A 17503-nucleotide genomic window follows, 5' to 3' on the forward strand; every position below is an offset into this window, starting at 1 on the left:
AGGGTCGCATGCGCGTCCCTGGTCTCTCCGTGGAGCGAGCGCCGGGGTCGAACTGACGTCGCCGGCTACCTCCTATCCCCCAAGCAGACAAGTGGAACCATGCTCGACCTGCAGCTCTGGTGGCCTACCAGCTCCAGGGTCACCTGCTCCTGCCCTCCATCCAGATCACTGCCACTCCTTGTGCAGATGATTGAAGAGGTGAACCCTGCTGGTGTTTGAAGTGAGGGTGAAGACTACTGGAGACAGATAAGTATAGGCTTCATACCTGACCTGTCTCCCTCCAGGAATACATGCAGGTTTTGGGCCTTATGGTGGCCTCCTTCGAGGCTGTTCCCTATGCCCAATTTCACAGCAGGCCATCCTGTCTTTTTGGGACAGGACGTCACGTGGTCTGGACTCTCGGGTTCGCCTGCCTCCCCGGGTCCGGTCGGCACTCCCTTGGTGGCTGTCTCCCCAGAACCTGTCCTCAGGGAGGTCCTTCCTCCCGATCTCCTGGACGGTCGTCACCACAGACGCCAGTCTCCTGGGCTGGGGCGGTGTTCTCCAGTCCCAGGACGGTTCAGGGAGTTTGGTCGGTGGCTGAGTCCTGCCTTCCGATCAACATTCTGGAGCTCAGGGCTGTTTTCCTTTCCCTCTCCCATTGGACCCCTCACCTGGCGGGTCTCCTGGTGTGGGTCCAGTCGGACAATGCCACCGCGGTGGCCTACATCAACCACCAAGGCGGGACCCGCAGCAGAAAGGTGATGCAGGAGGTGGCGAGGATCCTCCTATGGGCGGAGTCTCATGTTCCAGTGTTGTCGGCGGTGTACATTCCGGGGATAGACAACTGGGCGGCCGATTTCCTCAGCTGCCACAAGGTGGATCGAGGCGAGTGGTCCCTGCATCCAGCAGTTTTCGAGGACCTCTGCCTACGTTGGGGCCGTCCGGACGTGGACCTGATGGAGTCCAGACTAAACAGCAAGGTTCCCACGTTTCTGGCCCGAGCTCGGGATCCGGAGGCGTACGGGGTAGACGCGTTGGTGTCTTCGTGGCAAAACTTTTCCCTCCTTTACGTCTTTCCTCCACTGCCTCTGCTCCCGAGGGTTCTTCGCAAGATCGAGGCAGAAAGGATCCCGACCATCCTTCACTCCCGATTTAGCCTCGCCGCGCCTGGTTCTCGGAGGTCATTCGAATGTTGGCGGACGTCCCGTGGCCTCTCCCTCTCGGGAAGGATCTGCTGTCTCAAGGGCAGCTCTTCCACCCGAATTTACGGCTGCTTCGTTTAACGGCGTGGCTGTTGAAACCGCCATCCTAAAGAAGAGGGGCTTCTCGGACGCCGTTGTGAAAACTATGATCCGGGCTAGGAAGCCTACCTCCTCCAAAATTTACTACATACCTGGAAGGCTTTTCTTTCCTTCTGCGAGACACGGGATGTTTTTCCTCTTCGTTTCTCTATTCCGGTGGTCCTCTCCTACCTCCAGTCGGGCCTGGAGATGGGGATGTCCCTGAGTTCCCTTAAGGGTCAGATCTCTGCTCTGGCCATTTTCTTTCAGCGGTCTCTGGCTCTTCTGAAACCTGTGAAGACCTTCCTACAGGCGCATTCGGTTCCCCCATATGTTCCTTCCCTGCACCCCTGGGATCTCAACCTAGTATTGCTCGCCTTTCAGGCAGCTCCCTTTGAGCCGCTGAGGGAGGTTTCGTTGACTTTTCTCACCTGGGAGGTGGTCTTTCTGGTGGCTTTCACCTCTATCCGGCGGGTGTCGGAATTGGCTGCTCTTTCCTGTCGAGAGCCCTTTCTGGTCTTTCATATGGATAAGGTGGTGCTCCGCCCGGTCCCGTCCTTTTTGCCCAAGGTGGTCTCCGCCTTTCACCTTAATGAGGATCTTGTCCTGCCTTCCCTTTGTCCCTTTCTGGAGCGTGCGCTGCATTCCCTGGACGTTGTCAGGGCTCTGAGGGTGTACCTGTCGGTTACGGCCCCCTTCCGCCGTTCGGACTCCCTCTTCGTGATTCCCGAGGGGCCTCGTAAGGGTCTAGCGGCCTCTAAGGTCACTGTGGCTCGGTGGATTAGGTCGGCTATTGCTGCGGCATATCGCACTCGTGGCAGGGTTTCCCCGGCTGGGGTTACCGCTCATTCCACCAGGGCGGTGGGGGCCTCCTGGGCGAGTCGTAATCGCGCCTCTGCTTCTCAGTTGTGTAAGGCGGCAACTTGGTCGTCCTTGCACACCTTTACAAGGTTCTACCAACTGCACTCGTTGGCTTCTGCTGATGCTGCCCTCAGGCGAACGGTGTTGCAGGCTGTGGTTCCTGAGTGACCGCGGGCGTTCCCCTTGGTGGTGTCGAACTGTTTTTTTCCCACCCCATGGACTGCTCTGGGACGTCCCATGGTCTGTGTCCCCCAATGGAATGTACGAGAAAGGGAGATTTTTTGGTGAAACTCACCTGTAAAATCTTTTTCTCGTCTTTTCCATTGTGGGACACAGCTCCCACCCATTCTTGCCTGTTGCAGGAGGGGTCTGTTCTGTTCAGTTGGGGCCTTCTAGCTACTGGTTCGATGGCTGTGTTCCTTGTTCCTGGTTTTTCGTTCTGATCTGTCTCCTTTTGCACCGACTGAGGTCCTACTAGTGGAGCCTGGCGGTATAGCCTGTGGGGGAGGAGCTCGCTTTTGTTATTTGCATAGTGTCCCTCCTAGTAATGGCCTAGGCTATACCCATGGTCTGTGTCCTCCAATGGAAAAGACGAGAAAAATGATTTTACAGGTGAGTTTTTCACAAAAAAATCTCCCTTTTTTTCGGGAACGAAAGTGCGGACCCGGAAGTGCAGGTCCGCATTTCTGGAGCCGGGCCGCACATCGTGTGGCCCCTATAGAAATGAATGGCAAATTGCGGAACGAAATTGCGGACGTGTGAATGGATCCTAAGGGATAATGTCAGACTGTACAGGGACACACCCTCAACTGGTAACACCCAGCTGGACCTTCAGTGCAAACAGCTATCAATTGATCTGCAACTTGTAGTAGGAATAATAAAGGAATGGCACAAAATCGAGTCATTTGAATAGATTCCCCAGAATTATTATTACATGGGGGAATAGGGCTGCAGCTATCCATTAATTTAGTAATCAAGTATTCTACCGATTTAATCCAGTACTCTAATAAGAAAAAAAAACTAACTAAAAGAACATTTTCTTTTTAAAAAAAGCTTCCTCCATGCCATCTGTACTGTGTGCCCTCAGCTCCCTCCATGCCATCAGTCCTCTGTGCCCTCAGCTCCCTCCCATGCCATCAGTCCTCTGTTCCATCAGTCCTCTGTGCCCTCAGCTCCCCCCCATGCCATCAGCCCCCCCTCATACCATCAGTCCTCTGGTCCATCAGTACTCTATGCCCTCAGCTCCCCCCATTAGTCCTCTGTGCCCTCAGCTCCCCCAGTGCCACCATCCCAGCTCATAGCAGTCAGTCCCAATGAAATACTTACCTTTCCTATAGGGGCAAAGCCAACACTCCACAGCTCTGCTTGCCTCCTCTTCGCTCGCTGCACTGGGACCTGACATCACACAGCATCAGGTCATAGTGCGTGCTTATGTGCACCATGTACAGTGCAGCGCGGTGCGGGATGGGGGGGAAATGGGCCACAGAGTAATAGCAAGCGCTTCCCTCACGCTCTGGTCACATGACACAACACAAATGAATCTTCGATGCAAAAAATTTGCTTCGAGGATTTTTTTGTGTCAAGTTACTCAATTTACTTGCGTAATCGTTGCAGCCCTTTGGGGAATGTGAGAAGTTACTAAGCCAAACTTTTCAGGACAGGGGACGTGTGCTCCTTAAGACGACTTCTTCCAATGATGCCTAAAAATATGGATATTGGAGTTGATTATTATTTTATTTCTTGTAGTATGAACCTAGAGGACCCGGCAGGCCGCTATACCAAAGAAGAATCTCGGCTAGCTCGGCGCACCCCGGTTCGGAAGAATTAGCCGCTTGTCAAGAACCCCTCGGTCAATGTAAAGAAATTCAAGACCCCAACAAACCCCCATCATATAATTATTCATCTCCCGAACTCTGGGTCAACGCAGCATCGTCAGTCCCGTACCAGAACATTCCGTGCAACGGCGCCAACCCATCCGGACCGCCCCGGGACATGTTAGGTAGGAGTCGCTGCGGCTCGTGCAGACACGTTATGGGAAGCAGAGGAGTTTGGGTTTTCCACCCTGTGAGGGTTAGGAGCTAGCTGACACTTATCAATATTTTATTATATTTAGGGTGTATGTATAATCACCAATCTGCAGGAATATTATAATTATTGTAATATGAGTATCATTATTTTTTAGCTTTTTTTTTTTTCTGTAGAGTGTATTGGTAAAGTCGTCACACCCTCTCACTGTCCTCACATTGCGCTCTCTCACTCCTTCTGCCATCAGTTCCCCCATCATTCTGCCCTCAGTCCCCATAATTAGAAAGTGAGAACAGGAGGTGAGAAATCTTTACTAATTTACTAAAAAATGAAAAACTAAAATCTCAACCTTGACGTAAGTCTTCGGCCCCCGTTACTCGGGACGTAAGTCTTCGGCCCCCGTTACTCGGGACGTAAGTCTTCGGCCCCCGTTACTCGGGACGTAAGTCTTCGGCCCCCGTTACTCTGGACGTAAGTCTTCGGCCCCCGTTACTCGGGACGTAAGTCTTCGGCCCCCGTTACTCGGGACGTAAGTCTTCGGCCCCCGTTACTCGGGACGTAAGTCTTCGGCCCCCGTTACTCGGGACGTAAGTCTTCGGCCCCCGTTACTCGGGACGTAAGTCTTCGGCCCCCGTTACTCGGGACGTAAGTCTTCGGCCCCCGTTACTCGGGACGTAAGTCTTCGGCCCCCGTTACTCGGGACGTAAGTCTTCGGCCCCCGTTACTCGGGACTTAGTTGAAGCCATTTTGGCAGTGATTACAGCCTCCAGTCTTCTTGGAGATGAGGCCACAAGGTTTACACCCCTGGATATGGAGATTTTCAGCTCTGCAGAATCCTCTGCAGATTCTTTTCAGCTCTGTCAGGTTGAGCGAGTAAAGGGTCTGAAGACTTATGTCCCGAGTAAAGGGTCTGAAGACTTATGTCCATGCCAAATTACAGGTTTTCCTTTTTAATAGATTTTTAAAAAAAATCTAAAATTCTGTTTTCACTTTTTAGTTATGAGGTATTGAGGGCAAAATGATGCAAGGAAAATGTGATATTATTTTTATTTATTTTTTATTTTAGCACAAGAAGCAGGATAACAAAATGTGAAAAAAGTGACCGGGTCTGAAGACTTCATGAATGTGCTGTATATACTTATAAGGGCCCCAGAATTAGAAAAATACCCAGAAACAGCGCCCCCTGTCCTTAGCTGATTGTATTTGGTATTGCAGCTCAGCTCCATGTAATTGAATACAGCTGAGCTTCCAGGACCATCCACAGCCAGGTTCTTTATCCTGGACAGCCCCCTTTTATATTCCTTTGCTGTTTTGTTTCCATGTAATTTACCGCCATGTCCCTTCACTGATTGTTAACCTCTCTTTGTAACAGTTGCTCCCCAGAAAATGGTGAAGCCCCCTGACGAGCATCTCAAAGCGGAGAACCTGCAGATGTCCAGCTCCTTCAATTACAACGTCCTGCAGCATCTGGGCCAGTTCCCCCCTCTCATGTCCAACAAGCAGAATGCAGAACCCAACGGAACCGCAGCCGCCCAACAGAACGCGGGCGCCAACAAGCCCACCATGTCTTACGCTAGCGCCCTGCGGGCTCCGCCTAAGCCCAAACCCCCACCCGAACAGGCAAAAAAGAATAGCGACCCCCTGTCTTTATTTCAGGAACTTAGCTTAGGGAGTTCATCAGGTAACAACGGCTTCTATTCCTATTTTAAGTAGACCCCCCCCCCCCCCCTCACTTTTTGCCTTTTGTGTTTTTTGTATACAATTTTTTTTTTGTCATTTTGTAGAAATATTTTAGTTTTGGTTAATGAGTGACCTATAGCCTCACTGTCATTTTAAGCATTTTTGTTTTTTTCTTTTTTTTCTTGTATGTGTGCATAAAAAAAGAAAACGTGTTTTGCGTCGCCGTTTGTGTATCTACAAGGAATTATGCACACGTAATTTACGGCTCACGGCCTACTGATCTCTGCTGCCATTTTAAAAATATCTACTTTACTCAATATTGAGTTTTTAATCATTTAAAAAAAAAAAAAAATCTGACAAACATTGAGGCGAGTTGTCCGCAGAACTGCTGCTGCTGGCTCTGATCTCCCATTGCTGTAGCTAAAGGAAATTTTACGTAGGCGCAAGAACGGCGACGCAAATGCACATAAAAAAAATAATAATATAACAATGATGTGTGAATGTATATTGTACCCAGTATACATCCACTGGTAACAGTTTGTAGCTTTGCAGAAATCTGCAACAACTGTTACAGAGAGGAAAATCCCAAAAAATAAATAAAAAAAAGTTTTTTTCCCCCCCCGCCTTTTACCGTGGGCGAGGCTTATGACCGTTTTACGTAACCCTTTTTTTTAACGTGTCATAAATGTTGCATTACAGTTAGCAGCTTCGGCAATATATCTTTAAGAAAAAATAAAATTACAGAAATTAAAAAGTTAAAAAAAAAAAAGAAAAATTAAGAGAAAAAAATATTAAAATTTTGTCAAAGTTGTATTTAAAGAGAAAAAAAATGTAAGTAGTCTTTACAGTTATTCAGTTGACGTCGGCATCCAATACTGGGTTTCTGTAGCAGAAATAACCAGTCCATGTAAAAATTGTATCTTATTACATTCACTTTTTTTCTCTATGGCTTGTATTTTAATTTTTCTTTTTCCTCTTTTTATTTTTCTTTTAATTTTTTTTTTTTTTAGCTTAACCATGAAAATCCACTTTTTTATTTTTTTTTGCTTTGGTTTTAGCTGTGTTTTTTCTGATGCTGTAAAAAAAAAAAAAAATTATTGAACAGTCTTCAGACTTTAAGTTTTAATTGTATTTTATCTTTTTCTGTCTTGGGGACCCTGATAAGCAATTACTACTACAAAGATTTCAGTGTGAATGTATATATATAAAAAAAAACACGTCACACCACGTAGAGCTTCTGCGGCCATTTACTCAATTTCGTTGGGTATTAAAATGTCTGTTTTTGAGGCGGCTGGCGCAGTGGGCGGAGCTCCACATTGTGATGAGCTGCGCGCTTGTAAGCTGTGGAAGCTTTTTTTTTTTTTTTCCCCTCATTTAAAATGGTACCAACCAAAATGCTGCATTGAAATTTTTGTATGACTAATTGTTACAATTGGATCGGGGGAAAAATACATTTTTTGGAGGGGAGGCCTAATAAATCTTTTTTTTTTTGGCAGTAGCATGTACTTTGCTTGTACACAATCATTGGATGCAAAGTATATAAAACACAAAAAAAAAAATCAAAATCCAAAAAGTTTTGTAGATTTTTTTTTTTTATACTATTTGATTTTTATTTGATTTTTTCCTTTTATGATTTTATTTTTTTCTATATTCTTAGCTTGGGTTTGTTACACTCTACAGATACCTCTGCGAGGCAATACACAGGCGTACGACACTGCTTTACAGTACGGAATAATGTGTCCACATTTTAAATGTGCGAAAACAGGAACAAAAAAAAGTGCAAAAGTATAAATATAAAAAAAAATATATAATAATCAAATAAAATGATTCTACTTTACAATAAAGAGACGAGATCCGTTCTGCAGTTTGTTTTCTGGCTGGCAGCGTCAGACGTGTAGCTTTGTTGGTTGCATTTGTTAGATTTTTATTTTTTCTATTTTATTTTTTTTTTGTAACCGGATCATTAAAGACGAGAATCCAGTTTTTAGCTCTGTCGGTGCTCAGTAGATTTAATAACTATTTTACAAAGAGACGACTGTGTGGATTTGGTAAAGAATTCTTGTTTCTTTTCACTATGCATGCGTAAATGTTTGTAATCCGGCTTTAACCTCCTCCTCCTCTTCAGTGATATTGGGAAAAGAAAAAAAAAAAAAGATATTAAAAAAAAATTAAGAAAAAACACCAAAAAAATTAAGAAATTTCTTGTTGCGCTTCAGTTTTTTTCTTTTTTTTCCCTACACATTTTAGTACATTATTTGATGTTTACATTAAAATGTGACATTATTCAAGAAATGACAAAGGCCGTGCTGTTTTATTTAACAGCCACACGATCAGATGTACCGTCTGTGTGGTCTTCTGGGGTTCGGGCTTGTGTCTGATGCTCTGTCCAGGGAGGCATGAGCTACGGTTTGTGGGCAGCACATTACTACGCTCGCCATTACTACGTACAGACATTTCCATACATTTGATCATTGTTTAGTGGCCACAGCGCCCTCTGTACCGTTGTGGCGGTGCCTGATTACTGCAGCTCAGTCCTATTCACTTTAGTTGGACTGATTGTAATACCAGGAACAGCCACTATCAAATATATGGCACTGTGCTTGCTAAACAATCAAGGGGATGCGGCATCCAGCGTCGGGCCAGGAGTCAGACCCCCACCAGTCATATCGATCAGTGGTCCCCGTCCTGGCCATCCCCTTTAAAGGATGTTGGTCTGTACTATTATAGAGGTGGGAGTGCAGTCACCATGTCGGTGTAAGGTTAGGATGACAGGGGCCTATGGAGGGCCGTACAGGGATCGGGCTGGCGATCTTCAGCACTGGTCCGATGCTTTGGATGCGCTGCTGCTTTTTGCTGTTCGCATCAATATAAAATAACACAAGCAGTGTAAAAAGCTGAACATGAAAAATACGGAGAAGCTGTTCTTGGGGCCCTCGTGATGATGGAGGTGCTCTGCTGCAGGACCACTGGTAATCAGCTGATTTCACCAGGAGCATCGCATGCTCCTCACTGAGGCATGTAGATCGAGCTGAGGGGGTATATGCTCGAAATCTTACCCTGACAGCAGAGACGACCTTATAAAATCTATGACGTTGTGACCTTTTATAAAGGGCCTGATATACAGTGAGGGAGAATGAGGAAACCTTTATAATCCACCGGCGCTCCTCACCGTCTAGACGAGTCGTCACTGACCTGTCGCAGGCTTCTGGTAGAGAACAGCATCAAAGAAGATGTAATCATGATGCGTCAGCGGATGATGAGAGTCAATTATGAAAATAAAGGGTTTCCATTGGTGCAGGTTGTAGTGTTAATTAGATGTCAACGCCTCCCAACCCCCACACATCACTTTCTCTCTGTAACATATAATGATCTTCATGAGAGGCCCAAAACAAATCTGTGTCCTATGCAAAGGCAGTGTAATATACAGCTAGTAACACAAGTCTGGTATGGAGAGGCAGTGTAATATACAGCTGGTAACACAAGCCTGGTATGGAGAGGCAGTGTAATATAGAGCTGGTAACACAAGCCTGTGTACTATGGAGAGGCTGTGTAATATACAGCTGGTAACAAGCCTGTGTACTATGGAGAGGCAGTGTAATATAGAGCTGGTAACAAGCCTGTGTACTATGGAGCGGCAGTGTAATATACAGCTGGTAACACAAGCCTGTGTACTATGGAGAGGCAGTGTAATATACAGCTGGTAACACAAGCCTGTGTACTATGGAGAGGCAGTGTAATATACAGCTGGTAACACAAGCCTGTGTGGTATGGAGAGGCAGTGTAATATACAGCTGGTAACACAAGCCTGTGTACTATGGAGAGGCAGTGTAATATACAGCTAATAACACAAGCCTGTGTGGTATGGAGAGGCAGTGTAATATGCAGCTGGTAACACAAGCCTGTGTTGTATGGAGAGGCTGTGTAATATACAGCTGGTAACACAAGTCTGGTATGGAGTGGCTGTGTAATATACAGGTGGTAACACAAGCCTGTGTACTATGGAGAGGCAGTGTAATATACAGCTAGCAACACAAGTCTGGTATGGAGAGGCAGTGTAATATACAGCTGGTAACACAAGCCTGTGTACTATGGAGAGGCAGTGTAATATACAGCTAGTAACACAAGTCTGGTATGGAGAGGCAGTGTAATATACAGCTGGTAACACAAGCCTGTGTGGATATGGAGAGGCAGTGTAATATACAGCTGGTAACACAAGTCTGTGTACTATGGAGAGGCAGTGTAATATACAGCTGGTAACAAGCCTGTGTGGTATGGAGAGGCAGTGTAATATACAGCTGGTAACACAAGCCTGTGTACTATGGAGAGGCAGTGTAATATACAGCTGGTAACACAAGCCTGTGTGGTATGGAGAGGCAGTGTAATATACAGCTGGTAACACAAGCCTGTGTACTATGGAGAGGCAGTGTAATATACAGCTAGTAACACAAGTCTGGTATGGAGAGGCAGTGTAATATACAGCTAGTAACACAAGCCTGTGTGGTATGGAGAGGCAGTGTAATATACAGCTGGTAACACAAGCCTGTGTGGTATGGAGAGGCAGTGTAATATACAGCTGGTAACACAAGCCTGTGTGGTATGGAGAGGCAGTGTAATATACAGCTGGTAACACAAGCCTGTGTGGTATGGAGAGGCAGTGTAATATACAGCTAGTAACACAAGTCTGGTATGGAGAGGCAGTGTAATATACAGCTGGTAACACAAGCCTGTGTGGTATGGAGACGCAGTGTAATATACAGCTGGTAACACAAGTCTGGTATGGAGAGGCTGTGTAATATACAGCTGGTAACAAGCCTGTGTACTATGGAGAGGCAGTGTAATATACAGCTGGTAACACAAGCCTGTGTACTATGGAGAGGCAGTGTAATATACAGCTGGTAACAAGCCTGTGTGGTATGGAGAGGCAGTGTAATATACAGCTGGTAACACAAGCCTGTGTACTATGGAGAGGCAGTGTAATATACAGCTAGTAACACAAGCCTGTGTGGTATGGAGAGGCAGTGTAATATACAGCTGGTAACACAAGCCTGTGTACTATGGAGAGGCAGTGTAATATACAGCTAGTAACACAAGTCTGGTATGGAGAGGCAGTGTAATATACAGCTGGTAACACAAGCCTGTGTGGTATGGAGAGGCAGTGTAATATACAGCTGGTAACAAGTCTGGTATGGAGAGGCTGTGTAATATACAGCTGGTAACAAGCCTGTGTACTATGGAGAGGCAGTGTAATATACAGCTGGTAACACAAGCCTGTGTACTATGGAGAGGCAGTGTAATATACAGCTAGTAACACAAGCCTGTGTGGTATGGAGAGGCAGTGTAATATACAGCTGGTAACACAAGCCTGTGTGGTATGGAGAGGCAGTGTAATATACAGCTAGTAACACAAGTCTGGTATGGAGAGGCAGTGTAATATACAGCTAGTAACACAAGCCTGTGTGGTATGGAGAGGCAGTGTAATATACAGCTGGTAACACAAGCCTGTATGGTATGGAGAGGCAGTGTAATATACAGCTGGTAACAAGCCTGTGTACTATGGAGAGGCAGTGTAATATACAGCTGGTAACACAAGCCTGTGTACTATGGAGAGGCAGTGTAATATACAGCTGGTAACAAGCCTGTGTGGTATGGAGAGGCAGTGTAATATACAGCTGGTAACACAAGCCTGTGTACAATGGAGAGGCAGTGTAATATACAGCTAGTAACACAAGCCTGTGTGGTATGGAGAGGCAGTGTAATATACAGCTGGTAACACAAGCCTGTGTACTATGGAGAGGCAGTGTAATATACAGCTAGTAACACAAGTCTGGTATGGAGAGGCAGTGTAATATACAGCTGGTAACACAAGCCTGTGTGGTATGGAGAGGCAGTGTAATATACAGCTGGTAACAAGTCTGGTATGGAGAGGCTGTGTAATATACAGCTGGTAACAAGCCTGTGTAGTATGGAGAGGCAGTGTAATATACAGCTGGTAACACAAGCCTGTGTACTATGGAGAGGCAGTGTAATATACAGCTAGTAACACAAGCCTGTGTGGTATGGAGAGGCAGTGTAATATACAGCTGGTAACACAAGCCTGTGTACTATGGAGAGGCAGTGTAATATACAGCTAGTAACACAAGTCTGGTATGGAGAGGCAGTGTAATATACAGCTAGTAACACAAGCCTGTGTGGTATGGAGAGGCAGTGTAATATACAGCTGGTAACACAAGCCTGTGTGGTATGGAGAGGCAGTGTAATATACAGCTAGTAACACAAGTCTGGTATGGAGAGGCAGTGTAATATACAGCTGGTAACACAAGCCTGTGTGGTATGGAGAGGCAGTGTAATATACAGCTGGTAACAAGTCTGGTATGGAGAGGCTGTGTAATATACAGCTGGTAACAAGCCTGTGTACTATGGAGAGGCAGTGTAATATTCAGCTGGTAACACAAGCCTGTGTGGTATGGAGAGGCAGTGTAATATGCAGCTGGTAACACAAGCCTGTGTACTATGGAGAGGCAGTGTAATATACAGCTGGTAACACAAGCCTGTGTACTATGGAGAGGCAGTGTAATATACAGCTAGTAACACAAGTCTGGTATGGAGAGGCAGTGTAATATACAGCTGGTAACACAAGCCTGTGTGGTATGGAGAGGCAGTGTAATATACAGCTGGTAACACAAGTCTGGTATGGAGAGGCTGTGTAATATACAGCTGGTAACAAGCCTGTGTACTATGGAGAGGCAGTGTAATATACAGCTGGTAACACAAGCCTGTGTACTATGGAGAGGCAGTGTAATATACAGCTGGTAACAAGCCTGTGTGGTATGGAGAGGCAGTGTAATATACAGCTGGTAACACAAGCCTGTGTACTATGGAGAGGCAGTGTAATATGCAGCTGGTAACACAAGCCTGTGTGGTATGGAGAGGCAGTGTAATATACAGCTGGTAACACAAGCCTGTGTACTATGGAGAGGCAGTGTAATATTCAGCTGGTAACACAAGCCTGTGTGGTATGGAGAGGCTGTGTAATATACAGCTGGTAACACAAGCCTGTGTACTATGGAGAGGCAGTGTAATATGCAGCTGGTAACACAAGCCTGTGTGGTATGGAGAGGCAGTGTAATATACAGCTGGTAACACAAGTCTGGTATGGAGTGGCTGTGTAATATACATGTGGTAACACAAGCCTGTGTACTATGGCGAGACAGTGTAACATACAGCTGGTAACACAAGCCTGTGTACTATGGAGAGGCAGTGTAATATACAGCTAGTACCACAAGTCTGGTATGGAGAGGCAGTGTAATATACAGCTGGTAACACAAGCCTGTGTGGTATGGAGAGGCAGTGTAACATACAGCTGGTAACATAAGCCTGTGTACTATGGAGAGGCAGTGTAATATACAGCTAGCAACACAAGCCTGGTATGGAGAGGCAGTGTAACATACAGCTGGTAACACAAGCCTGTGTGGTATGGAGAGGCAGTGTAACATACAGCTGGTAACAGGTCTGTGTAGTATGGAGAGGCAGTGTACCGTACAGCAGATAACACAGGCATGTGTAGTATGGAGAGGCAGTGTAATATACAGCAGATAACACAAGCCTGTGTAGTATGGAGAGGCAGTGTAATATACAGCTGGTAACATAGGCTCGTGTAGTATGGAGAGGTAGTGTACCATACTGCAGATAACACAGGCCTGTGTAGTATTGAGAGGCAGTGTAATATACAGCAGATGCAACAGGCCTGTGTAGTATAGAGGCAGAGTACCGTACAGTAGATAACAGTTTTGTGTAGTATGGAGAGGAAGTGTACCGTACAGCAGATAACACAGGCCTGTGTAGTATGGAGGGGCAGTGTGCCGTAGGCAGATAACACAAGCCTGTGTAGTATGGAGAGGCAGAGTAATATACAGCAGATAACACAGGCCTGTGTAGTATGGAGAGGCAGTGTACCGAACAGCAGATAACACAGGCATGTGTAGTATGGAGAGGCAGTGTAATATACAGCAGATAACAAAGGCCTGTGTAGTATGGAGAAGCAGTGTAATATACAGCAGATAACACAGGCCTGTGTTGTATGGAGAGGCAGTGTAATATACAGCAGATAACACAGGCCTCTGGAATATGGAGAGGCAGTGTGCCGTATAGCAGATAACACAGATCAGTGTAGTATGGAGAGGCAGTGTGCTGTACTGCAGATAACACAGGCCTGTGTAGTATTGAGAGGCAGTGTAATATACAGCAGATGCAACAGGCCTGTGTAGTATAGAGGCAGAGTACCGTACAGTAGATAACAACAGTTTTGTGTAGTAAGGAGAGGCAGAGTAATATACAGCAGATAACACAGGCCTGTGTAGTATGGAGGGGCAGTGTACCGTACAGCAGATAACAAAGGACTGTGTAGTATGCAGATGCCGTGTACTGTACAGTATATAACACCGGCCTCTTTAGTATGGAGAGGCTTTGTAATATACAGCAGATAACAGGCATATGTAGTATGGAGAGGCAGTGTACCGTATAGCAGATAACACAGGCCTGTGTAGTATAGAGACGCAGTGTAATATATAGCAGATAACATAGGCCTGTGTAGTATAGAGACGCAGTGTAATATATAGCAGATAACATAGGCCTCTGTAGTATAGAGGGGGTGTAATATGCAGCAGATAACGCAGGCCTGTGTAATATGAAAAGACCCGTGTGCTGTATAGCAGATAACACAGGTCCGTGTAGTATGGAGAGACAGTGTACTGTACAGCAGATAACACAGGCCTGTGTAGTATGGAGGGTCAGTGTACCGTACTGCAGATAACACAGACCTGTGTAGTATGGCGAGGCAGTGTAATATACAGCAGATAACACAGGCCTGTGTAGTATGGAGAGGCAGTGTACCGTACAGCAGATAACACAGGCCTGTGTAGTATGGAGAGTCACTGTACTGTACAGTAGATAACAGACCTGTGTTGTATGGAGAGGCAGTGTAACATACAGCTGGTAACACAAGCCTGTGTACTATGGAGAGGCAGTGTAATATACAGCAGATGACACAGGCCTGTGTATTGTAGATAGGCAATGTACCGTACAGCAGATAAAACAGTTCTGTGTAGTATTGAGAGGCAGTGTAATATACAGCAGATGCAACAGGCCTGTTTAGTATAGAGGCAGAGTACCGTACAGTAGATAACAGTTTTGTGTAGTAAGGAGAGGCAGAGTAATATACAGCAGATAACACAGGCCTGTGTAGTATGGAGGGGCAGTGTACCGTACAGCAGATAACAAAGGACTGTGTAGTATGCAGATGCCGTGTACTGTACAGTATATAACACCGGCCTCTTTAGTATGGAGAGGCTTTGTAATATACAGCAGATAACAGGCATATGTAGTATGGAGAGGCAGTGTACCGTATAGCAGATAACACAGGCCTGTGTAGTATAGAGACGCAGTGTAATATATAGCAGATAACATAGGCCTGTGTAGTATAGAGACGCAGTGTAATATATAGCAGATAACATAGGCCTCTGTAGTATAGAGGGGGTGTAATATGCAGCAGATAACGCAGGCCTGTGTAATATGAAAAGATCCGTGTGCCGTATAGCAGATAACACAGGTCCGTGTAGTATGGAGAGACAGTGTACTGTACAGCAGATAACACAGGCCTGTGTAGTATGGAGGGTCAGTGTACCGTACTGCAGATAACACAGACCTGTGTAGTATGGCGAGGCAGTGTAATATACAGCAGATAACACAGGCCTGTGTAGTATGGAGAGGCAGTGTACCGTACAGCAGATAACACAGGCCTGTGTAGTATGGAGAGTCACTGTACTGTACAGTAGATAACAGACCTGTGTTGTATGGAGAGGCAGTGTAACATACAGCTGGTAACACAAGCCTGTGTACTATGGAGAGGCAGTGTAATATACAGCAGATGACACAGGCCTGTGTATTGTAGATAGGCAATGTACCGTACAGCAGATAAAACAGTTCTGTGTAGTATGGAGAGGCAGTGTAAAATACAGCAGATGACACAGGCCTGTGTACTATGGACAGACAGTGTAATATACAGCTGGTAACACATGCCTGTGTGGTATGGAGAGGCAGTGTAATATACAGCTGGAAAAACAAGCCTGTGTAATATGGAGAGGCAGTATAATATACAGCTGGTAACACAGGTCAGTGTATTATGGAAAGGCACTGTACCGTACAGCAGATAACACAGTTCTGTGTACTATAGAGAGGCACTGTACCGTACAGCAGATAACACAGTTCTGTGAAGTATGAGAAGGCAGTGTAATATACAGCAGATAACACAGGCCTGTGTAGTATGGAGAGGCAGTGTAATATACAGCAGATAACACAGGCTTGTGCAGTATGGAGAGGCAGTGTAATATACAGCAGATAACACAGGCTTGTGCAGTATGGAGAGGCAGTGTACCGGAAAGCAGATAACATAGTTCTGTGTAGTATGGAAAGGCAGCGTAATATACAGCACATGACACAGGCCTGTGTAATATGGAGAGGCAGCGTAATATACAGCAGATGACACAGGCCTGTGTAGTATAGAGGCAGACTACCATACAATAGATAACACAGGCCTGTGTAGTATGGAGAGGCAGTGTGCCATACATCAGATAACACAAGCCTGTGTAGTATGGAGAGGCAGTGTAATATACAGCTGGTAACACAGGCCTGTGTAGTATAGAGAGCCAGTGTACCATACAGCAGATAACAGGCCTGTGTAGTATGGAGAGGCAGTGTAATATACAGCAGATACAACAGGCCTGTGTAATATAGAGGCAGAGTGCCATACAGTAGATAACACAGTTCTGTGTACTATAGAGAGGCAGTGTGCCGTATAGCAGATAAAACAGATCAGTGTAGTATGGAGAGGCAGTGTACTGTACAGTGATAACACAGGCCTGTGTAGTATGGAGAGGCAGTGTACCATACAGCAGATACCACAGGCCCGTGTAGTATGTAGAGGCAGTGTAATATACAGCAGATAACACAGGCCTGTGTAGTATGGAGAGGCAGTGTGCCATACATCAGATAACACAAGCCTGTGTAGTATGGAGAGGCAGTGTAATATACAGCTGGTAACACAGGCCTGTGTAGTATAGAGAGCTAGTGTACCATACAGCAGATAACAGGCCTGTGTAGTATGGAGAGGCAGTGTAATATACAGCAGATACAACAGGCCTGTGTAGTATGGAGAGGCAGTGTAATATACAGCAGATAACACAGTTCTGTGTACTATAGAGAGGCAGTGTGCCGTATAGCAGATAAAACAGATCAGTGTAGTATGGAGAGGCAGTGTACTGTACAGTGATAACACAGGCCTGTGTAGTATGGAGAGGCAGTGTACCATACAGCAGATACCACAGGCCTGTGTAGTATGGAGAGGCAGTGTAATATACAGCAGATAACACAGGCTTGTGAAGTATGGAGAGGCAGTGTACCGGAAAGCAGATAACATAGTTCTGTGTAGTATGGAAAGGCAGCGTAATATACAGCACATGACACAGGCCTGTGTAATATGGAGAGGCAGCGTAATATACAGCACATGACACAGGCCTGTGTAGTATGGAGAGGCAGTGTAATATACAGCAGATAACACAGGCCTGTGTAGTATGGAGAGGCAGTGTGCCATACATCAGATAACACAAGCCTGTGTAGTATGG

The 17503-nt window shown here is 45.8% G+C and overlaps 1 protein-coding gene across 1 annotated transcript in view; it reads left to right on the forward strand.

The window, feature by feature from the left end:
- Positions 1 to 8120, forward strand: part of HELZ (helicase with zinc finger) — a gene marked incomplete at its 5' end in the record, with an annotated part of 66282 nt that extends 58162 nt beyond the window's left edge. Inside the window, 2 exons of the mRNA XM_044274328.1 lie at positions 3870 to 4122; positions 5521 to 8120. Coding sequence (XP_044130263.1) covers positions 3870 to 4122; positions 5521 to 5861 — 594 coding nt within the window. The remainder of the gene's footprint in view (positions 1 to 3869; positions 4123 to 5520) is intronic.
- Positions 8121 to 17503: the final 9383 nt, after the last annotated feature.

The sequence above is a fragment of the Bufo gargarizans genome, unplaced genomic scaffold (assembly GCF_014858855.1).
Source record: "Bufo gargarizans isolate SCDJY-AF-19 unplaced genomic scaffold, ASM1485885v1 original_scaffold_1674_pilon, whole genome shotgun sequence".
Classification (NCBI taxonomy): Eukaryota; Metazoa; Chordata; class Amphibia; order Anura; family Bufonidae; genus Bufo; species Bufo gargarizans.